Below are 20,869 nucleotides of genomic sequence, written 5' to 3'. Positions count from 1 at the left end.
TGTTGATGGGACGAATGTGTTGATTTAAGAGTTATTACTTCTGTAAATCGACTTACAGAGCTTTTTAACCTCATTTAGCTCAAGGTTTTGGTTTAATGGCACATTTACGGGTTCTTGTTTGCTTTTTTTCAGCAAATGAGCTTTAATAAATAAACCTACATACACTACCTGTCCAGCACCAAACATCACATAGAGTTACAAGTTAGTGACTAGCTGGTGAACACAGTGAAGCATTTAGCAGCTAGAGAGCCAAATATTTTCCCAGTACTGGTGGAGACCAAATCAGAGCTAAAAGGAGAGTGAATATAACTGTTTTCTGCTTGTTTTTCTGACTCCAAATAGCCAACATAGCCTCCTAAAAGCTACATTACCTAGTGTGCTGGCTAGCTGCATTAATGCTATCATAAGCTAGCTAACATTATTTAAATACAAATCATTGTAGAGACCTGAGACTATGTCTACAGTAAGCAAGCTACATTCTAAAATGCAGTTTTTGAGTAAAAACATGCTTGTTTCTGAAAATTAAAACTGTTTAAAACTGTTTCTCCACATTAAAATGCCTAAACATGTAATTCTCCTCTTACTGGGCAAGTTAGCCACAGAAAACCACTACTTCCATTTCTGTTTCCATCCGTGTGTGTTGGAATTTTACCTGAGTGAAAGATTTAAATGTTAGATAGATGTCAAGTATGTGAGAGAAGAAAACTATCACATAATATTGTGTGTGTGCCTGTGAGTGTGTGTGTGTGTGTGTGTGTGTGTGTGTGAAGAGTCACTCCAAGGATCAAGAGGCCTGGCATCGTCAAGGGTAACAAGGTGGTATGCTGACAATCACACACACACACACACCCGCCATGATTTCTCATGGGAATGTCTGATTGGCCGCTGTGAGCCTGCTGGGATGCTCGGTTCCCGTGGCGATTGTAACCAAGCGATAACACCAACCATCTGACCCTCTTACTGCCTGTGTGTGTGTGTGTGTGTGTGTGTTTGTGTGTGTGTGTTGCCATCTGTGCAGTGGCTCAGGGGAGAAGCAACACACTGAACAGTGATTAAAGCAGAGACAGAGAAAGGAAGGATGGAAGAAAGAGAGAGAGAGAAAGAGAGAGAGAGAAAGAAAGAAAGAAAGAAAGAAAGAAAGAAAAAGAAACAAAGAAACAAACAAACAAACAAACAAAGGCCAGGTTGATAAAGATTTGCAGTTGCAGGTATTGTTAAAGGGGACCTATTATGCTCATTTCCAGGTCTATATTTTTGTTTTTGGACTCCACTAGAGTAGCTTTGCCTGCCACAGTTAAAAAAAAACGTATTTATCTCGCACTGGCCCTTTATGCAGCGTCTCAGTTCAGCCTCTGTCTCTAACAGGCAGTTTTAGCTCCTGTCTCTTTAAAGCCCCCCTCTTGATGAGCTCACACTGTTCTGAATGGCAGCTTTGCGGAAGCCTGCTGAGGGTAGCACATATCAGAGTTATGTGAAGTTATTGCTGATGCAAACCTAACATTTCCTGTTTCACTGCTTCAAAATAAAAGCTTTTAAATGGCTAAATAACAGGGGACTTTTATTGTGAAGAATTTACAAGAAATCAAACATGTTCCTCATCCAATTAGCGGAGCTTCATTAGCGGCGCTAAAACAGTCAACACAACAACATCTGGAGATATGTGGAGCTCTTTGTTGAGCAGATCAGTTGGACAGGGAGGAACAGTATAAGCAGAAACAGCCACAGTGATGATGATGTTTGATGAAGAGCTGCAAATGACCAGCACACCTTTAACAAGTAAACTACATATTTTACTTTGATGTGCTGTGTAATGGAAAAACACTAACTCATGTTAGTGGAGCAGAGCAGTGAACTTGCGCACTGTGAGTGGAGTAGATGTCTTTATGAAGAAATCCATCATGAGCTGACATCAGCTCAGGCTGAAAGTAGAAAAAACTGTTGGAAACTGGGCGCTCAGAGCAGTCTGAAGCTGGTGCTTTATGCTCACAGGGATTACATATATATATGTATATATATATATATATATGTATATATATATATATATATGTGTGTGTGTGTGTGTGTGTGTGTGTGTGTGTGTGTGTGTGTGTGTGTGTGTGTATATATATACATATATATACATATATATATATTGGTTAGTTAGCTGTCTAGTGCATTAAGTTAGCAAGGTGGTTAGTTAATTATTAGTTAATATGTAATGTTTTTAGTAAGCTAGACAGATATCTGAGGAGTATCTTTGTCAGCTGTGGGGACAACTAGTATATCAGTTAGTTAGTTGGTTGTAATGTATGGTATCTTATTGACAGCAAACAGCAGCAATAGCAAGTTAAACTGAAATGATAACATACAGTATAAAACAGAATGTATGTAACTGATAAAGGCCTGGCTTTATCTCCAGTAGATAAAGCTGTGTGCTCCTTTCGGACTGAAATACTAAAAATACAGCCACAAAGGCAAAATTGTCTGTTTTTGCTGTTACCATGTATGTTTTTGTTTTGCTGACATTGTCTGACTCCAGTTGAAGACTGCTGACAGCAGACTGTGATCAGAAACCTGCATCAACGCTTTACATTAGCGCACATATCCCGCACACAACCACAATAATACACACTGTGACTATAACTGTACTCAATGTCTACTGCCCCTTTAAATCCTCACACACACACACACAAACGCACACAGAGCCACTGGTCCATTTAGATGCAGAGTGATTCTATTGTGCTGACTCAGGTGTTCTGCAGACCGGCTGAGCTGTTCACATCTTCATATCTGTGTGTGTGTGTGTGCGTGCATGTCAGATGGTAGTAACTGCTACTGTCAGACCACAAGACTAACTGAATTTTAACCCTGACACAAACAACAACATAAAACAAAGACTTTGCCAAAACCTGTCGACTCCTGTTGTTCTCTCAGCTGTGATCTGATTACTAATAAACTGAACATCAGACCAGACCGCTTCCTGCTGGGAAAACTTCAGTGAATCGCTGTTCGATGTCAAACTCAGGTGGATTCAGCAACCATCTTGTGATGTCATTAAAATATGGTGGCACATGTGGCAGGACTGTACACACACATTCATACATATTCAACTAAAAACAAGAATTTTAAGCTCAAACTTCTCAAACTGTTCAGCTGCGACAGAGCTAGCCAACTGCATTCATCAAAGAAAAAAAAAAGACCTTTTTTTTCTTCCATGGTTCACAGTTATGACTTCCATACTTTTGAATTATGACTTCTGTAACTGTATTTATGACTTCCATAACTTTTAGTAGGATTTACATTAGTAATATAAGTACGACTCCTCTTACTGCAATTATGACTTCTATAACTTGTAATTATGAAATTCATAACATAACTCATAATTAAAACTTCCATATTACAAAATTATAACCTCTTTAAACTTGTAGTTGTGACTTCTACAACTTGTGATTATAATTTCCATATCACCTCACGTATCACGTAATCCTAACTTCTGTAATTTGATTCATAGTTATAATTCCTTAAACTTGTAACTATGACTTCCATAATTCATAATTATGGCTCAAGTAACTCCTTAAAATCTTAATTATGACTTCTGTGTAATAAGTATAGTAATTCCATAATCTGAAATTATGACCTCCATAAATTAACTAGTAATCATGACCTTCATAACTTGTAATTATAACTTCCGTAACACATAATTAGGACTTCAATAACTTAATTTGTAATTATTACCTCTTTGACAAATAATAATGACTTCCATAATTGAATTATGACTTAAACTTACTGTGAGAACACTATCTGATAATCATAAGATCTTCAGCCTTGTTGTTTCTTAAATTATAAGGTGATGAGTAATAATTGTGAGATGCAAGTCATGATTAGATGGAGCCTGGCAGGTAGCAGGGGTACTTTCTTTCTCAAATTTGTGCATACAAATTATTCTTATTTAAATCAAGCACAAAATAGTAAATCATGCTGAAATTAATTCATTTGTGTTCTACAATTTGCTAATTTGTGCACACAAATGAGCAACTTGTGCTCCAGTTTTCATCATTATTGATGGTCACAATGTTGTGGTGTCATTCTTACCGATACATACATGAAGGAACAAGTGGTGGCGCTGTACTAACATTGGTTTAAGTCATGCTTCATCATCTTGTTAACAATAAACCATCTGAAATTACATCATGTAACCAGTGATTCACGAGTAATTCAGCCCTTCACACAGAATTATGAATGCATGTTCAGTTAGCAGCAGCCATAGTGGCTACAAGTGTCTGTTTGGTGATAAACAGAAGATTCTACTGTAAAAATTAACTCTGAAGCGTTGCAGAGCTCACTGCAACACAATGTAGGAAAAGTACAAAAAATAATGAAATGATGTCATTATAGAAATGAAGATGAAAGTTGATGACAGCAGATTGTGTTTACTGAGGAGCAGCAACAGGGACATCAGATCTATTATCTGTGTGTGTGTGTGTGTGGGGGTTCCTACCTGGCTCTCGCAGCAGCAGTTGAGCCATCGCCTGCGAGCTGCCAGCAGAGTTTTCAGCGACACACTGATAAAATCCTTCATCTGACTTCACCAGACCCAAAATCTGCAGGTTACTGCCATCCTGAACAACAACAAACATGTCAAGAAAACATGTCAAGAAAACATTTAAAAAACATGATAAACTGGGATTAAACCATTACACAAAAAAAAAACTGTGTGAAGGCATATGTGTTTTTGTGTATCTCTTTACAGCAGATTATGGGATTACAGATTATGAGAGATATCCAGATGATCAGATTATCAAAACTGTATTACTGACAGTCTCAGTGGTAAACTAACATTCATCATTATACAGTAATAGAGGTGATATTGTTGTTTCATACATTTTTCATGGATTATTGATATAATATTATGAGTTTACTGTAATTTATTGAATATAAACTGAGCTAATAACGCAGAGTCACAAATGCTGGCATGAACAAACTAAAAGCAGGCCCTAATAAAGGCCCTGTAATAAACACTGAGGAGACTCTATCAGCTCAATTCAGTGTAAAGTACATTTCCACAGCACTAACAGTCATGTCCTACTCACCACTCTGCTGCTCTCTGCTTTTATTCAGTTCAAATTGCCTCTACTTGCCATTTTTTGGATTGCTGTTAAACTACCATCAATGAAACTTGTGAAAAATGTGTGTGTTTCTGGATTCTGTTTGACTCACCACTATCTGGAAGTAGTCGCTGGGGATGACTTCCTCTCCGTTCTTCACCCAGCGGACGGTTGGCGGCGGGTTTCCCGTCACGGCACATTCCAGCTCAATGTCAGTGGACTCGTAGGCGTACGTGTTGGTCGGGTAGTTCAGGAACTGAGGAGGAACTGCAGGAATACATAAAACCAGACAATCATAAATGAAAGAGAAACACCTGTGCAGTGTTGTTACTGCATTTGTTGTTGTTCATTCTTGATGTTCGGCATCTCTCCTACTTTATTTTCCTTCAGGCTTGTGTTTCACATTAGCAAGTTTCTGTAGCGACCTCGGTTAATTACAAAATAATTAACACAATTACACTCAGAATCGTCAGCTTATTACTAAAGAGCTGATATGTTTGTTCTCATTACCCTTCATGGATCATTACATGTTCATCACCTCACGGTCGGCTGCGGATTCATTTGACATTTTCATGCAGGTTATATGTGGGTGGATGCTAATTTTGCAAAGGAGAAAATTTACAGGTAAATCTTAACTGACACGTTAACTAGAGAAACACAGCAGCAACAGGTCACTGATTTAACCAGGTAGTTTGGTTTTTGGTTGATCAGCGTGAGCTCATAGTACATTAGGTCCTCCTAAGTTCAGTGAATTCAAAAGAACTTTTACGGACTGATGAACAATTTCATTTTAAGTAAAACGGATTTGTCCTCCTCAATCCTCCCTCCGGTGAGAAAGTCATTACAAACTTATGCTGTGCACCAAAACTTTATTAAAACTCGTAGAACTTTATTAGACATTCTAGCTGAGGTCCCAAAGTTTTCAAAGATACCAAGTGTCAAGTTGAATTCAGAGAAAATGTGTCTTAAATGATGCACAAGACATCTAGAATATTTCTGTTTGATGAAATGGTGTAATAATGAATATTTCACTCAGTGTAAGCATTACATAGCTTCAATGAAGAGCTGGAACAACAGGATACTAAATATGATATAAATGATACTGTCAGATAGAGATAAGATTATTTTTTTTCCAACTGGTTAAATGACCACCTATATGTGAACACTGTGACAAACTCACAGAAGATTATTGCCTGACTGTGCAGTTCCTGTCAGCTCTACAATGTTTCACCATCTTTTTGCTCATTGTATTGGTTTTATGACCCAAAACTTCATGGTTTAATTCACAGTTTAAAGCTGCGCATAGAGGAAATGAAAGAAAACTAAGATGTTAAGATGCTAAACATGTTTTTAGCATTACTGCCATGTTGATAATTTAGCAAACTTATTTAGCATTAGTGGCATGTTTTTAGCATGACTGTGAGATTGTACTGTATGTGTATTGGTTTCTACAATTGCGGCAGGTTTGAAGCCTTTTAGCATGTGTTTTCATGGCAGAGATTTTACATATTATTGCACGTTTTGGTTTGTTTTTGGGAGGCAGGAATTAGTCATTTTTAGCGTGCTTTGGCATTAGGGGTGTGCCCGAATACAAATACATTATTCGGCAAAGCACAAATAATGGGTTTTCTACGAATATTTGTTTCATACAAATATTTTTTAAAATATTTGTTAGTTAGAGTCATAAGGTAGTTTATCCATGAACACTTGTAACACTTTAACTTTCTAAAATTAAAAACGTAATAAAAACAAAAACAGGATTTTTAAGCCTTTTTCCACTTTTATTCGGATACAAATACAAATAATTTTGCTGCCTCAACAAATACAGATACAAATACAAATACTGGGCTCTCTGCACATCCCTATTTGGCGTGTCTATGTTTAACATTTTGATCATGTTTTAGATTGTGTAGAACAACATAGCTTAATTATAGTCATCTATAAGAACACAGAAATGACTGCTACAGGGGAATAAACTTTAAAACCTTATCAACTTGGCAAACTTTGGTAAGTGAACCAGCAGTCTCTCTCTGACTCTCTGATCAGTGACAGTGAGTTTAAGCTGCTGTGATATGAAGTGATAGCAGGAAGCAGCAAACAGACTCAAACATGTTCAGGTACAAGCTCATATGACTGCTGGTAAAACATCTACAGACTCACTAGACTAGAAAGAGGAAGAAAAAGTGGGTGAGGCGTATGCCATGTTTGAGCTCTGTTGTCGTTGAAGATGCAGCAGCAGCTCATGACTGCGAGAGCAGAGATGAGAGACAGAAGCCATTTTGAGCCTCATCGGATACGAGTACGAAGCCTGAAGGGCCTTATGTAGCACTCCAAGACAACAAACACCCATCCTGTCAGCAAACACACACACACACACACACACACACACACACACACAGGAACGTCACACTGTCAACAAACAGACACACACACATTGCAGCTTCAACAGCACTGTTATATATAAAAAATACAATACAGGGCCAAAAGTATGTGGACATCATAACAATACATCCATATGTGACTGTTGAACATATCAGAAGAAGAAAGGAAAGACGGATGGGAGAAAGAAAAAAAGAAAGAAAGAAAGGATTATAGAAAGACACGAGCAGGTGGCAGAGTGGAAATGAAAGGTCAGAGAAATAAAGACACGTACATAAGAAGAAAGAGAAATAACAGAAGTACGCAAGAAATGAAGGAGAAAGTGAAGAGTAGAAAAGTAACAGAGATATATAGAGAAAGAAAAGAGTTGGATGAGGAAAGAGAGAGAAAGGTGTTAGAAAAAGAGAACAGAGAGTAACAGAGGGATAAAAGAAAGAAAAAGAAATGGAAAGAGAGGAAAGGTAGAAAGTTAGTAGGGGAGTAGAGTTGTGTATGCGTGTCTCCCATCAATATATCATTATCTGGAGGTGTAACTTTATCACTGCAGTAATGCTCTAATTAAGAGCTAACGATTTCCTTTAAACTCAGAGCTGCTGCGGCTTCGCCACACCGGCAGCTACACACCCATACACAAAATGACACGGACTACAACACGTGTCCAGGAATTAGTCTGAGACACCGGAGAACAGATATGAACTTAGCAGGGTCCTCCGCAGCTGAGCGTTGAAGTCGGAACTGCAGTGAATTCAGCCGCTAGACGCTACTCCCAGAAAACTTTGACTGCATTGAAGTGAATAGGAAAACCCCCCAAAATCAAAATTATTTTTTACACAACAGATAGTAGATATATAGTACTCTATTTATGCAAACCAATCTACTATTTTGTACTAACAGGAAAGGGATGATGTTATGTAAGGGATAACATCTGACTAGTGGTATGCCTGCGATTGTATTGAATGATGAGATCCGTAGTCACAAACAAGGTCGCAATCTATTTTGATAGAACAGATGATCTCTCATCTATTTGGTTATTATGCAACCTTGTGCGTTGCCGTGGGATACAACACTTCTTTAACCTTTTGAACCCTCGGATGTATGTACTTGCTTTTAATTCCCTAAATTCATAGGCTTAAAGCAGATTCACTATATAGGACAAGTTAGGCTAGTGCTAAACATGCTGTTCTAAGGAGCATCTTGTTTTCTTTGATTTCAAAGTAGATTCACTTTTGATGCACATGGCGTCCCACGGGTGCAAAGGGTCAAAAAAAGCTTACATTATTTTTATTTTACGTAACAGTTGAAAAGCTAGCTATTTCCTCAGAAGTTAGATCAGGAAAAGCTGTGTGTGTGTGTGTGTGTGTGTGCGTCTCAGCAGTTCCCCTTAGGTGTCATAGAAGACGACTGCTCTGCGACCGATTACCCAGCAGCCTTTGTTGTGTTTGGGGAATTCCTAGAGTGATTGTTTGGATGTTTTTCTGCTTTTTCCTCCTTTTTTTTTTTCTCACTGCACACCTGCGAGTTTAACACTGATTACCTGGTCACCTGAGGAGACGTGTTTACAAAAGCATTTGTGTTTCCTGGCAGCTCTTTGTGATGCCGGCGACAACAGGCAGGACGCGGCGTTAATACAATTCTACTTCCTGATGGAAACAGCTGAGAGCGGCTATTCACATGCTAATGAGATGCATCAACAACCAGCTGACCTCCACGAGACACAACAAGCATGATTCTACCTCGTCTGGATGCGCACAGTTGCTTGTTTGTAACTGACAATATAACTGACATTATTTCCTAAAAACGGTTAAAATAATGAAATTGTTAATGAAATGTGATGGAGACCGTTTCAAAACTGTGAGGGAAGAATGATCTCTCTGTCTCTCTTACTCTTACACACATGCGCGCACACACACACTTAACACACACACACACACAAAATCAGTGATGCTGCCTCTCTATAGCTGCACCATAATAACTTCCACTCAGCATTCAAATGGAAATCAGCTCCATCGTTCATTTCAATGAACATCTGCTGTGTGTGTGTGTTTGTGTGTGTGTGTGTGTGTGTTTCTGTGATGATAGCACCCAGTGAAGGGCATTCACACACACACACACACACGTTCAGTCTGAGTTAAAGTCTCAGTTCTCGTCGCGTGAACACAAACTCGTTAGCAGCCTCTTTCAATCTGCACTTAACCACTAATTATCTGTCATTAAGTACATCCATGGAGACTCTCTACACACTCACACCTTATCATTCACTGTGGACATGATGTCTCAAAGAGTTAACGTGCTGTAAAGCCACTATCGTTCAAGAGTGTAGAGCTATAGAGGGCCAGGAACTCAGCAAAACACGTTGTAACTGTGTGGAGGCGGGCTGGCAAAAGACATTCTGTCCACCGTTACTGAACTTATAGGGGATGTATCATGCATATTTCCAGGTCTATATTTATATTCTGGGGCTCTAATGGAATATTTAGACTTACAGTCACTTTATTTATCTCATACTTCCACAGCCCCTCAGTTCAGCCTCTTTCTGAAACAGGTTGTTTTAGCTCCTGTCTCTTTAAGACATGTGTGGTTCTCCTGACAAATAAACCTCTGGTCTCTAGAGTTGATACTGAATGCATATTTTAACAAACGGTCAAAATTGAGGGAGCTCAAGTGACACTAGTGACACTGGATAATTGCATAGCATCATTTTGCTTGATCCGCAGGCATTCATTAAATATGTATTATACAACACACAATTTGAAACATTTAGAACGTGCTCAAATCAGCATGACAGCACACCCGAACCCTTCTCCACTCTTTATCATTACCCTGCACTGTCATACACAGCAAAACTTAAACATTTTCCCTTCAGTTGAGAGTATATCTCAGCTCCCACTCCGGCATCCTCCATCAGCTGTACCGGTGACACAGCGCTACTAGCTTAAAAATGTCTGAAGTTTGCGGACGTAGTAGCTAAATCTGTCCATGGAAAAAAAAATTTCAGCAGATATCTTAGTTACAACGAGATTGCGCTAGCAAAGCAATTTGTGTTTATATGTGAGGTATTTATTCAGTTTGGGGAATGCTGCGATCTCCAGAAAGCATTAGCTGAAGTTGGCTAGCTGAGTCAGCAGGGGCTAGAAATCGTCTCTGTTGCTAGGTCGTTACTAAGGGTCGACCCACTTGCTGGAGTAGTAAACTAGGTTTCATTACATGGGAGTCTACTGATGTGAGTGATTGTTTTCCAGGTATTAGTCATACCCCATGTATTTCCATGGAAACGGGGATAACACAAGCAAGAAGTTTTTTATTTTTAGAGTGAACTGCCTCACAATATGAATGCATTTTGTTTATATCTTTTATTTTGTTGGTAAATGTTGTATAATCGCAATATTACACTCCAGGGTGTGCTTTACCTTAATTGTTGGCACGACAGTGATGCTAATGGAACTCTGCACAAGCGAAAGCAAATGACGGTAAAGCACACCCTCTTGTGTAATATTGCTTAAGTCTAAGCCCAAGACAAGTTGACATCACTGTGACATCATCAGGATTATTTTCTAAGGCTTGGCAGTTCCTCCAAGGCCACAGAAGACATTATAAAATTGTTTTCATTGGCTCACTGATTTTTATGTGTAAAATCAGTGGAGTGCCCCTTTAATATATATAGCGTGCATATAAATATACAGCTTTAAATATCCTTATTATTACTTTCAAGTATTAAGAAGCTTGATTCACAGTGAGTAGAAGAGGCACTACAGTGTAAAATGGCTCCATTATAAGTCTTGCATTTACAGTTTGACTTGAATGAAAGTTTTATCAGCCAAGTGTAATTTAAATCAAATTTCAAGTATAAAAATTGAAATGACTTATTATGCAGAATGGCACATATCAGTGTTCTATTATTATATAATATATAGTTAGATTCTTATTCTTGATGCATTAACATGTAAGCAGCATGTTAATGTTGTCACTGACTGAGGTGATTCTACTCGTTTCATAGAGTTTGGTGGTTTAAGTTGCTGTGTGACAAGACATTGGTTTTTTTCATGCTCGCTGTCAGTTTTTTAAATCTTAATCAGCAAAGAAAAAAACAACAATGCAAAGTTTTAATGTATAATAACAACCAGCCCAGGAACTGCAGATGAAAATTTGCATTTGGCTTAATCTGACAATCATCATATTGATGTTGTGCTGTCCCTGATTAATGACTGGTGACAAAAGTAAATGACTTGAGTAAAGTAAAACTTGTTTTTTAATATTTGCCTCCAAAATGTGGCGGAAATCAACTTGCGGTCTCATGCGGTTGAGAAAACTAGAAAACTTTTTGAATCATTGTCAGTTTTATTTTCATACAACGCTGAAAACAAATAACTGTTTTTCAAACTGAGACTCTTTATTACCATCAGGTCTCAGAGGAGACCGAGTGAAACCGTTCATTTCAGCACAAACAGAGGACTTGAGACCGAGAGATGCTGATCTTTCTGTCTGCATTTCTCAATAAAACTACTGAGTGAGCACAAAGCAGTAATCAATCTGCAAATCAAGATCTGGACGCAGGCCGGAACAGATCTGTAAGAGCAGGAGAAGTTTAGAGAGCAACGATGGAGAAACTGATGGTGTCTGCAGGTTAGCTAAATCATGTCCAACACTTTCATATCGTGGCTGTAGCAATAAAAACTAAGATAAAAGTGTTAAAACAGAAAAAAACACAGATTTATTATCAATAACGGTGTTTTAACGCCATAATTTAACACCTGGGTTTAAGTTGAAACAGATCAAACTCGCAGTAATCTGGTTAGGTGTCAGCGCTACGCTAAAGTACACCGCAGCAGGACGATGCAACGCTGCTGGAATTGAAACACATTCATTTAAGATTATTTTTTTAATATCTAACATCATTTAAGTCCTGCTCCTCTGATCCTCCGCTGACCCGACGCTGACCATCAAACCAGTAAAATCTCATTTCTCAATAGAATTAAGGTGAATGGATTTTTCATCAGAGAGAGAGCAGAGACGAGTGATTACAGCAGCACTGAGGGACAAAACATCAGGGAAAAAATATTCCTATAAATTGTTAAATAAAAGGCCCTTTATATAAATCAACTGCAGGGAACCAGCCCTTAATTTGAAATAACTTAAACAAGCTTTTATGAAGAATTTCCTGTTTTACTTGTAGATTCTCCAACATTTTCAAAGAAACTAATTCCATCATTACATGAGTCTGCTCTGCTTCTCTCACCTTCTCTTGCTTACAATTCAATTCAGATTTTATTAAGGACACAACTCATGGGGGGGTCCATAGCACAATAAAATACTGTTTTCATTTCATAATTAACTCTAATCGCTTCTATTTTGCTGTTTTTTTGAAGCCTTCTAGCCACTTTTAAAAAGGCATAATCTCTCCAGCAGACTTTTAATATGAAACATCTGTAGGAAGTGTTGCATTTCATGGGGGGAAAATAGCAAGTAGAAGCAAGTGAGAATGAAATGTGAGTGTTTGTGTTAAAAGGAGAAACTGAGAGCAGTAGATGTGTTGAGTATGACATGACTTGTTGTTGTTGTACTGGTGGAACTGGTGCTGTGGAAATGTACCATATACGCAGTGGATAATAGCTTTTGTTGAGAATTTACAACATTTTAAATACTAACACTGCATTTTTAACGCTAATAAAAACGTCTGACTGGTTGTTCTCTGTCGTCTGAACACAGAAGTGAAGGACAGCTGTGCTTTTTTGGCAAATTCTTCCTCAGCTGCAGCTCACAGCAGGAAGACAGACTTCCAGCTGGTTGCCAGCAGCAGTTTAGCTGGACAGCAGCGGAGGTCATCATAGCAGGATGACACAGTGGATATTTATAATGGATAATTAGCTCTCTGTCCCAAAGCCTTGACCCAAATCCTGTCAGATCAGTACGGCGGTGGTCCCGCTGAGAGACGCAATCACAGGACGAGACACCCGAGGCCGACCTCACCTGTCGGTCCCAGCTGGAACTGTCTGTCCGGACGAGCAGGTGAAGCCGGTGTGAAGGTAATCGCAGCGGACAGACAGGCAGGAAGAAGGAGGGAGGATGCTGACAGATGCTGTGACATCACAGCGAAGAGGAAACTAACAGAGCAACGCGAGGTCAAAGGTCAGACAAGCTGCTGAGTACAAACTGCAGCCTGACACGTGACGGTTGAGGTTTAGAAGGAAGGACGGAGGGAAACACATCCGTTTTAAATTCAGTTTGTAGAAAAAAAACACTAAAACTGAAGAACCCATCAGCATGACACCACTTCTCAAATTACCTCCAACCAGCGGTGAGAACTATTTAGCATAATATCAATTTCCAAACAAAAGAACCCACAGATGGGAGGATTAAGGATGGCAAACAAGGACGAAACGGATGGCAATCTGACTGGCGAGAAGGAACAGGAATCTCCCAAGATTCATCACAAGCATCTAAACAATCTGCAGCTCCGAGAGAGACAGATGGTAAAAACGAACAAATGTCCGTAACTGATGAGCTCACGTTTCTTCACTTTCATGGAGACGTTTGTTTTCTCCAGGACATGCTGAGGAAGACGTCTCTCTGCAAGGTCACACGTAGTGAATCCTTTTTTTTGATCATCAGCTGTTGACTTTGAGCTCAAACAGAGCACGATGAGTAGTACATACCGAGCAGGTCGGTCCTCTCGGGGGTTGAGTCACACTGAAAAGTCACGTTAAGTCCTTTTTCCTTTTCCCCTCTGTGACTTGATTGAGTTCAAATCCTGGATTACAAAGCTTAAGAGACAAAGGACGGGTCAGGTTGATTTGATTCGTCGGCTGGTTGGACTCAGCGGGCGCATTAAAAACCTGTGATCAGGCAGAAAGAAATGAGCAGCAGCAGCACGCTGGACAGACTGAGACGGATTAAACAGTCTGAACATACGTGACCAAAGAGCCGGCAACGCTTTAATCTGTAACACCGAACAAGTTCATAAAGAAACGCTGATTAACTGAGGGTTAGAGTCCTGAGACAGAAAGAAAGACAGAATCAGAGACAGAAGATGAAGGAAAGCAAATTGTATTTCTTAAATCATATCATGGGACTTGGGGTGTGATGCAAAGCCACTATCTGTATTTGCGTTCTTGAGACGAGCCATTATTAGAAGCTGATGGAAAGCAGGATTGTGTCCCTCAATATTCTGTGCTTGATGTTGAACACATGTTAAACAGTTGTTGATTTGTAGACAACTGTGTAGCTGTTAACTAAGAAGATTTGTTGATTAATGAGTTGTGAAAGAGGTAAAACTGAACACAGAGAGAGAGATGTTGATTTAACGGATTGATGTTACAGTGCCTGAACTAACATGGACTGTGTGGCAGGTGTGCACATTAGTCCACAACAGCCCTCCGTTAAATGCAACGAGCTGCGCTGGTCTTACTTTAGTTTCCTGCCTACTGACTAGACACTAAAGGGTTTAAAAGTGTCAGGCTTACATATCGGATCGTGAGGTACGATTAAGACCTGAGCAACATCAGTCAAGATTTATCCAGCACTGCACAACAATGCTGGTGAAAACTGATGATCTCATTTAAAAGCTATACAGGATTAACCTTGCTGAATGTCTAAAGGTGTTTTCACATCTGCACTTTTAGTTCAGTTAAATCGAACTCTGATTTGATGCGATTCATTTGGGCAGGTGTGAACACAGTAATCACGCTCATGTATGGACCAAAACAACCACATTAAGACCCTTTAGAGTAGGTGGTCTTGGTCTGGTCCCAAATGAACTCTGGAGTGGTTCTTTGTGGTGGGAATGTGATCCAACGTCGATCCAACCTGACTACTGGTTGAACTCCACAAGAGAAATGGCTCCCATAGCCAGGTGTGCGTTGCATAGTGGGATGCAGATAAGCTAATTTAAGAGTTGCTAGCAGCTAGCCGGAGAATGATTCACAGTCAGACCTGGACTAGCACAGCGTAGTACTGCTGTATTTGGCCAGTGGACCTCCTTCAGGACCTTCTTCCTGTGTTTACGTTCTCGCTCTTGCCCCAGACACATCTGACCTGATCTGTTTTTGTATTTGGTAAAACCCCTCATATAAATGTCCTCCTTCAGAATCACACCAGCCTCTCCCTTGTCTCCTGTATTATCGAACACTCATATTTCACACTGGAGTATGTTAAAGTTAAATTGAGGCCAAAGTGACATCAAACAGATCCAGCTGTGACTCAGTTTCCCCCCACAGGCACCAGAAAGTTTCATTTAATCTAATCAAATTAAATGCTGCCTTTTTAAAAATTGCTTTTTATAACTTCAACCTTAAGGAAGAAGATATGAAGGGGCGGACGGATAAGGAAAGAAATGAGGAACACGAGGAAAAAAGAACAATGAAAGGATGATGAAGTAGTTCAGGAAGCATGTAAAGGCAGCTTTCTAATAGCTGGAAGGTGGATTTTTAAACTTTTGATAGAGCTAGGCTAGCTGTTCCCCCTTGCTTTCAATCTTTGTGTGAAGCTAGGCTAAACAAGTCCTGGACCACTCTCTTGACTAGACGCACACAAATTACATTTTTTTCATTTGTATTTATATATTTTTTAACACTTTATGTGTTTGTAGTCTTGTACCAAGAGTTTCACTGCCTAGTTTGATCTGATGTTACTCTGGACAGACCCCCGGGGGGCCAGGCCCACCTATCCAGGAATTTGGCCCCCACAGGAGAAATCAGCATCAATGCTGTTTTTATGCACAGGCTTACAAGGACTCAAACCCTGGGCCTACTAGAGTCTACTGACTCTGTAAGTAGATGACTGTAGATGACAAAGACCTTTTAACCCAGTTTCAAATCATTTTATGATGATATAATGGTAAAAAAAAAGATGATGTTACAAAATGTCAGACGTACGTTTAAAGAGATATCTTTCTGTGTCAAATTTCCCCAGATACCTCTGATTAAATTCAAGTTTTTCTGATAAAAACAGTTTCCAAGACACCGTGTTTTTATCCAGCATGGATCCACAGAGGGAAATATCTGAGAGTGATGAGCAGTTTTGGCAGTTTACCTAACCTGATTGGGTGGAAATGCTCCGGTGCTGGCTGGACTGGTGAACATATTGACAGACTGAAATCCTCCCTCTGTATTAGTGAAGACTTCCCCCTCTCTGCAGGAGCTCTGTGACCCCGCCCCCCACTCTCTCTCTCTCTCTCCTCTCTCTCTTTCATGTCTTTCTCTCAATGGTTCAGTCTTTTTTGGGCGAGTGATGGCAGGCCGGCCGGCGGCACAGTGGGGGAGTTTGGCAGCTTGTTAAATGTTTTCTAAAACACCCACAGTAATTCATAGAGCCTGTAATTAATCGGGAGAGGAACCCCGCAGGCCACAACCAGGAGGTGTGTGTGTGTGTCGTCTTTGCTGGAGAAGTGCTTCATGATTCCACAGTGCAGTGAGACAATCACCACAGACCAAAGAGACTAAACCAATCTGTGTTTTACTGCTGTGAAGCAGTCTGTGTGCGTGTGTGTTTGGTGATTTAGGGTTATTAACTGCCATTAGCGATGTTTCAATCAACACAGAAGAACTCTCATTTTAAATGTAAAGCTTCAGCTCAGAAGTGGTTGCACTGCAGGACAGACTCACTCATTCAAGTTGGCTACACTGACATGTTGTTTCCCTCAATACATCAGTGTATTAAAGAAGCAACTGTCTGGTGAGAGTTAACCTTTAACTTTACAGAAATTTGAGCTATGTTGTTCTCTTTTGACAGACAAAATATAAGCAACAGAAGATCTTTGAAACTGTTGCACTGACACTCATATGTTTTTGACTGATGTCATGTCAACATTTTGCTGTATCCTTTTCATTTCCTTGTCTTACTACAACTTAAGGTTGTCAAATGGGACATGACGGTGGAGTCTATTTATTGTCATCCAAGGAACTGCCTTAACATGATCTTTTTAATCAACATCACTATAACACCACCATAACACTATATCAACAATACCTTTATGATACATTATAACAAGCAACAATCTTATAAATGAAGCATAACATCTATACTATTACCTCTATAATAACTTTGTAACAGTAACATCTACTATAACATCACTATGGTACTCTTATAACAACACTATAACACCATGACAACACTATAACAACACAGTTGTATAAACTATAACTAGGGGTGTAACAATACACCGTAGCACAATATTTCACAATTCAAAAATATGGTACACATTGTGAAGCTGAAAAATGGAATGAAACATAACCTTCAGAGGATGTAGATGTCATTTATTCATATTAACGCAAGAGGGAGTAATCAAGCTCATTTCAGTTTGGATGATTCATATGAGGATGTGAAAGTAGAATTTAAAGAAGCCCTGCAGAGGACTGAGTGAGTCAGGATAACCACAGATGGCCGGACCTCTTGGGCTACCCGAAGCTACATAACTATCACAGCTCACATCATCTACCGCCAGTGGGAAATGGTGAGTTTTGTTCTCCAAATGTGCACAATCACACACTGGCCAAAATATTGCTGCGGGAATGAAAGTGGCTGTTAATGAATGGGAGCTCGCATCATTTTAATCAGCCCACTACTGTTGTTACAGACAATGCTAGAAACATGGATGGAGCAGTGAGAGAGTCTGGGCTGGGACAGCACATTAGGTGTTTAGCCCACACTTAAAAAAAAACTGCTCAGACTGCCACTGCATATACTTATGATCAACATAAGCATCTGGTGGTTTTGTGGTGTGGCCAATTTGGGTGTTTTTTAGTTTGGTAATGGCTTTTCAACTAATGTTCAGACATTTTTTGGGAAGAAATTGCTGTTTATACATTAAAGATAATCTGATTTTGGCATGCTTGTTTTTCAATTTAGTTTCGTGAGGGTAGAGATCTGCTTGTTAAAAAAGCAACATTTTTGAAGTTATGAGATTGGAATTTATAGAGTAAGGAAAAAACTGTAAGAAACAAAACCCCTATTCGAATGGGACTAGTATTACCTGGGGACCTCTAATCATTTGTAATAATTGCGGATGTCGTCTGTGATCTTAATTCCGTGTGAATCTGCCATGTTCGTAATTTCTAAAGTAAAAGTTCCACTGTAAATGACCTACCATATACTGCCAAACACATAGGTATTTTAGGGTATTTTTTTTTTCTTTTTAATCAAGGTTTTTTTTCTCTCTGTGCCTTTTTTCTGCTTCTTTTGTGATCAAGTATTATGGAGGCTATGGTAACGTGGTTCACCCCACTGGCTAACATCCTGTGGCGAACATTTAACTCACTAGCTGGCCAGGCTAGCAGAAGTGAGTCACAATCCCACAGCTTCTCTCCCAAAGCTCTCTGTGGAGCTAATAAGCTTGCTAATGTTCAGTTAGCAAACACATTATCTTGTTAGCTTGGCTGCTAATGGAACATTAACTTCACACAGATTATTCAAAAGATGTATTGTACCATCAAGTCCCGTCTGCAAACCAGTGATGCTCTTTTGTGGAAGAGTTTTTACTCCAATAAAGGAGGTTAAATGAAAGTGAATGGTGTAACACAGCTAATAAGCTATTATAGTTTCCTCCATTTTGGACTCTCAAGCTCTCTGTTCCCTCAAAGGTCAGCACTAATAAGATGGCTTGCCATTGGTCAACACTGCATTATGGGTCAAATTCACCAAAATTGAACTTGATGAAGTTGACTTGAATAATCGTTGTGAATTTACTTCGCTCCCCCAAGTGAATCATTGCAATTCCATCAGAATGAATTGAATTTGCCACCGAATTTTGCAGCTTTAAATCCTACAGGCCTTAACACTGTAACAACACTATAATACCTTTATAACAACATTAGCACACTACAAAAACACTAAAATACCTTTATTAAACTCTGTAATAACGCTCATTGGTTACAGGAAACTCTCTCATACACCCTGTATGATTTTTTTCCATTAGCGTCCAGTACTAATTCCAGCAGCCGGTGCTGACAGTGAATATGACTGATAGCTGCATTGCTGGCTCTGTTTCTCACTGCTTTCATTAAGCTGCTAACAGGAACCAGCTAATGAGCCGGGCTGCACTCATTATTATGGGAAACAACACGTACATTCGTTATCCTAATCATCTAATCACGGTCACTGCCCTATGGAGTCAGAACCCACACATCTCCATATATCACCACGCTGCGGATATTCATCAGCATCTAACTGCCTCCATTTGGAAAAAAACAAAGTGTAATGGAGCATATTAGCACAACATATTTATACTTTATTAGTTTCATATAAATGCAAGACAGACTGGAGAAATGAGCTTGTCTCGTGTCCAACAACAACCAAGTTTTCTAGAAAAATGCATTTTTAATTTATCCGTAGGGTTTTTATGTTTAACATTGAAACATGAAACAGCAATAAACATTGTTGAACTCTTTTTGCATGACCTCATTTGATTTTTAGACACAGTAAATGTAAAATGACAAACATTTTAGAGGACATAAGGGGTAGAATTTAATTTGAAATTTATAGAGTATACCGTATATGGGTTAGGGTTAGGGTTAGGGTTAGGGTTAGGGTTAGGGTTAGGGGCAGGGTTAGGGTTAGGGTTAGGGTTAGGGTCAAAATAAGTAAGAGTTGCAGGTTTAAGTATGAATAAAGAAAAAAATCAGAATAAATATGACACATCAGCCTTTCTCTACAGCGAGCAGTGATATTTGAGACATGTCTAGACACTTAATGAAACTTGTTTAGTCTGCCTTCGGCTGTTGAATTTTCGTTTACATGGCTTTAAAAGTTACAAATGAAACATGTCTCTGCACACTGTCTGACAATATCATACACCATAAATATACCATTCAATAGCCAGTACTCAAATAATGTCAGGATCTCAAACAGGGGTTCAGCACAAACAAATAAAAGCTTCCTAATAACCAATTCCTTTTCTGTTAGGGTTTTAATGTGAAACATCTTTAGGAAGTGTTGAGTTTCTGAGTTGCTTAACAGTGTTCGAAAAAATGAAAAAGTAGAGTGGTGAGTGTGACATGACTCCGTTGTCGTGCTGGTATGTTTAACATTTCCTCTCTGTGTGTATCTGTAAGCTTATTATCCCTGCACTGAAGTCCATAAATATGCAAAGAAAGTGTGTAAATGTAGCGTGTAAGTAAACTGTTCACCTTATCAAATATATTTAATTTGCAGATGAGGCAGGGGGAGATAAAAGGCAGGCAGAGAGAGGGATGAATATATAAATCCAGAGTGTATTCACAAATCACTGGAGGCTCGACATGATAAGAAAAAACAACCTCTGTCTAAATCCCTGTCTCCTTCAGCTTTGAAATGTATTATAAAAGACCATTTTAGTTAAGAAATGACAGGAAATAGATTAAAAAATACACAAAGTGTAGGAAGTCTACAACATCAGCCTCCCTGTGTTTATCAGAAACACTGGAATTAGTCAGAAGGAT

The 20,869-nt window shown here is 39.2% G+C and overlaps 1 protein-coding gene across 1 annotated transcript in view; it reads right to left on the bottom strand.

Annotated features, from left to right (window-relative positions):
- Positions 1–20,869, bottom strand: part of dcc (DCC netrin 1 receptor) — a 195,990-nt gene that overhangs the window by 151,162 nt on the left and 23,959 nt on the right. The window contains exons 6-7 of the mRNA XM_042396032.1: positions 5,197–5,351; positions 4,478–4,598 (exon numbers count right to left, since the gene is read on the bottom strand). Of these exons, the coding sequence (XP_042251966.1) occupies positions 4,478–4,598; positions 5,197–5,351 (276 nt within the window). The remainder of the gene's footprint in view (positions 1–4,477; positions 4,599–5,196; positions 5,352–20,869) is intronic.

The sequence above is a fragment of the Thunnus maccoyii genome, chromosome 19 (assembly GCF_910596095.1).
Source record: "Thunnus maccoyii chromosome 19, fThuMac1.1, whole genome shotgun sequence".
Lineage (NCBI taxonomy): Eukaryota > Metazoa > Chordata > Actinopteri > Scombriformes > Scombridae > Thunnus > Thunnus maccoyii.
This window is presented reverse-complemented; position numbering and strand designations above follow the sequence as displayed.